At 40.0% G+C, this 4,200-nt stretch overlaps 1 protein-coding gene across 1 annotated transcript; it reads left to right on the top strand.

The window, feature by feature from the left end:
- The first annotated feature begins 1,992 nt into the window (after positions 1-1,992).
- Positions 1,993-3,831, top strand: LOC113679840 (uncharacterized). The gene has a single exon (XM_027196811.2). The coding sequence runs from the start codon at positions 2,062-2,064 to the stop codon at positions 3,472-3,474; it is 1,413 nt and encodes a 470-aa protein (XP_027052612.2). The 5' UTR covers positions 1,993-2,061; the 3' UTR covers positions 3,475-3,831.
- The last annotated feature ends 369 nt before the right edge of the window (positions 3,832-4,200 follow it).

Raw genomic sequence — 4,200 nt, forward strand, 5'->3', positions numbered from 1 at the left:
CCTTTGCGCGTGTTTCAAGTGATACACATTCCGTGTGATTTTTCATAGACTACTTCTTCGGCTTCTATTTGATTCCATTTCAATCATCGCTACTAGATCATCGCTGCTAGATCATCGCCATTTGTTCATCGCTATTAGTTTGTTCTTATAGATGCTATTGCTGTCAGTTATTTGCGATCATTAGGAGTTAGACTAAAGCAAGTCTTTATCTCTTTTCTATTTGCGATGTTCACCTTTTGTCTGTATTATTGGTGTAGTCCTCGTAGTCAGTTTCAAATACGTCTTAGCGCTATCTTCAACGATTATTAAAGATCACTTCACATTCTATATGCGTTCGAATAGTCTACTCAGCAACTTAGGTATCCTTTTGGGGTTACACATGTATATTATTTTTTTATTAACTAGTAATCACATGATTTTTCTCGTGCAATGTGGAATAAATCAGCCTTTGAATAATTTACTCGTGCTGATTTATCCCAAATTGCACTCGAAATCATATGATTACCAGTTAAGAATTTGTTCATGCTTAACGTGCGTATATCGAGTTATGGATGCACGCGGGAAGTTTGGAGAGCACGAAAAATGCGTAAGAGTAGCTAGAGGCGCAGCCGAGAGCAACTCTAGCTTTTTGAGTGCTCTCCAAACTTCCAAAGTACATCCATAACTCGATATACGCACAGCTAATGAGCAAATTCTTTTATAACAGAGCGACAAGAAGGATCTGCGCGAAGAAGCCTTTTATTGTGACAGAGAGCAAAATTCTCACAACGCACAAAAAAAGTAAACAAACGCCCCTATTGCTGGTTTTCACGTGACGTCACTAAATTTCAGACTTCAGAACTATTGATCCTCCTGAGATTTTACTTTCATGATGTATTAGAGCAGCTAAAAACTAATATTCAGACAAATTTTCACTCCAAATGGGTTCTTGGTTTAGTGATAGACTACTCTTGAATTTCTCAGCTTTTGCGTGACGTGGCCTTTACATGACGAGCGAGAGAGCTGTTATGTTGGTTTAAAAGGTGACTTATTTAGGGAAATTCAGCTATCTGAACAGTTCTTGTATTAGAATAAAGTATTATTGTTACGTTTATGAGTTCTTAGAGAGATAAATTCACGCTTTTGTAGCAAAACTCAGTGACAGATGTTTCTGCTGGTTTCCGGCCGCCATGTTGGTGCCCATCTAGGTGGGCACCAGCATGGCGGTTCCATACAAATCTCTATAAATTTGGGAAAAACGTTTCTCCTCATATCTTCCGTAAGAAAAATTGCTGTGACCTGAATCTTGGCGAGAGTCTTTACATATCTAGCTTCTTTCTATTTCCAGATTCTAGACTAAATCGATTGAACGGTTTTTATTTTTTATTTTGATCTATTTTGAATGGCGTGACACTGAAAACCAGCAATTAAAACACGCCAGAGAATTTGAGCCAGTTAACTGATAACTGTGAAAGAAAAGCTAAAAATTTACGGGGAAAATGGAGAAAATCAAAGCCAAATGAACTCACGTGTCACTGAAAAATGTTTTAAAAGTCAAAGACCCGAAGTTATCAAGACAAATTTGCGAAACGTGCAACTTGCGAGTTTTTTCGGCTTTATTTTTTGTTGCTTGTTGGATCAGGACCTAAATGATGAATGCCGATAGAAAAATTGGGCAGTTCTTTGCTGGTTTCTTCCATATTTCAAAGAGAAGGAAAACTGCACTGCAGCTTAACAGGAAGGAGACTCTAAAGCCAGGTAAAAAAAAGTGCTCACGTCATCTTGTTTACGCACGGGCGTGAGTAAATAAAGATTTTGTTCATAGCGGCTCTATAGGACTTATAAAGGGCAAGCACGCGCGCTATGTTATAATTAACAATTGGTTCCTACGTCAGCGTGCGTTCATCGAGATATGAAGCACTTGGGAAGTTTGGAGAGGACTTAAGAAGGTAGAGTTGCTCTCGGTTACGCCCCGAGCAACTCTTACGCATCTTTCGTGCTCTCCAAACTTCCCAAGTGCTTTATATCTCGATGGACCATGATTAATTATTACCGTTGGTATCCATGTAGATTTGGCTGGAAATGGAAAACTTCAGCAATGCGTTGAAACACTTAAGGAAGAAACCTTTACCCTGCAACGAACCAGAGCTCAGAAAAGTAGCCTCTCAATTTGTAACCCCATTTTACCTTTACGACAAGCAGAAAATAATAACAGGAGCAAAGCACTTCAATGACAGCTTTGCCTGGGTGCAATCATTAACTGGATCGAGTTTTAGGAATCATTTTGCAGTGAAGGCAACACCGACCCCTAAAATTATGAAAATGCTCTATGAGGATTGTGGAATGGGAATGGATTGCAGCTCACTGACCGAACTCCTCCTCTGTGAAAAACTGGGAATTAAAGGCGAAGATATCATATTTACATCTAATAACACTCCTTTCAAAGCATACCGAAAGGCGTTTGACATGGGGGCCATTGTCAACTTGGACGACTTTTCCCAAATCGACAACATGAAGAAGGCGTTAGCAGGGAAGATGCCTAATGTAATTTCATTTCGTTACAATCCTGGTCCATACCAAAACATTACACACAACTTATTTATTGGAGACCCTGTCGAGTCTAAGTATGGAATGACAAAATCCCAGTTGTTCTCCGCCTACAAGAAATGCAGAGAATATGGTGTAACGCGCTTTGGTCTTCACACGATGCTGGTGTCAGATTCTTTAAATATTTTGGATCTAGCCGAAGTTGCTCGTATGATGTTTTCATTAGCGGTGGAAATAAAGAGGGAGACAGGAATTGCAGTTGAATTTGTCGACTTGGGAGGTGGTATCAGTGTGAATTATCGTCCTGAAGATGAGCCCATCGATCTCGGAGATCTCGGGCAACAGGTGAAACGTCTCTACGAAGAAATCGTGTTGCCGCACACTGATCTTCATCCTTTACAGATAAAGTACGAATGCGGAACGCTGGTAACCGTTGACTGTGGCTGGTTGGTTTCACGTGTGATCAACATGAAGGACACGTACAAACGTTTCCTGGGCGTGGATGCTTCCATGGCTGACTTGATGGGCCCAAGCGTATTCGGCATGTACCACCACATCACCATTGTAAAGGATCAAGCTATTCCAAACCATTTGCGAGAAGACCTTCCCGATTACAAAACAGTGGTAAACAATCTTTCGTACGCCTGTCCAAATTACGAGGGCAATAAGAGGGAGAAGATGTTCGACGTGGTGGGTTCTCTGTGCATAAACATTGACAAGTTTGCCATCGACCGAGAACTGAACGAGCATCCAGAGATTGGTGACTTGTGCATCATTCACAGCGCAGGAGCGTACGGCCGCTCAGAGAGTTTCAACTTCAATGGGAAATTAAGGCACGCAGAAATTTTGCGTGTGGCTGAAAATTGCTTTGAGGTGATTTGTGATGCTGAAACGTGCGAGAATTATTTTGCATTGTTGAAATTTCCTGAAGAATGTATTCACTTGTGAATGGAAATTTATATTCTCGCATGGATAGAGTCATATTCTCCGGAAAATTGCACAGTAGATTTCAAGTGATTTTAAAGTTAATAACAAATACGTGGTTGACGGAATTTTGATGAACCAGACATGTAAGGGTCGGTTAAATTTACATTTTACGTTAGCAGGGATAATGAAATTAGTTGCTCAAAAATTCACTACTGTTTTTGGAAGTTATGTGAGGGCTTCTTATGGTAGAACAATGGCTAGAAGTAGTTTCTCATTTGAGATATCGGGCTCATAGTTTAGGGCCCTGTCAGAATCAGGAAAAGTTGTCTTTACTTTGAAGAGAGGTGAGGGGAGAAATAAAATTGTCTGCATTAAACAGTTAGTTGTGTTTAGTCTGATCAATATAGAAAACAACCTAGTGGAGTGAAATATAATTTCCTCATAATTATGCAGAAAATGCGGGAAATGGGGATTTTCCAGGGAGAACCCCTTAGCTCTCAAGGAATTACATATTTTGACCTCTTATCTTCATACAGTTGTTAACTCATCGAACATACAATTTGCACTAAGTTTGAGCAAAATTTCTTAATGATTTGAGTATTATAGCCTCTACCCAGTTTCGCCTGGTTTTCTCAAAAACACTCTCTACCACATGAGTGATTTGTGTACAAAGCGATTTCTTTTCATCCGTTCTTCGCTCTTCACTTGGTGTGTTTTTTCTCTTTCTCGCTCAGCCTTCCCGTCTTT

Source organism: Pocillopora damicornis, chromosome 2, assembly GCF_964200805.1.
Source record: "Pocillopora damicornis chromosome 2, jaPocDami1.2, whole genome shotgun sequence".
NCBI lineage: Eukaryota > Metazoa > Cnidaria > Anthozoa > Scleractinia > Pocilloporidae > Pocillopora > Pocillopora damicornis.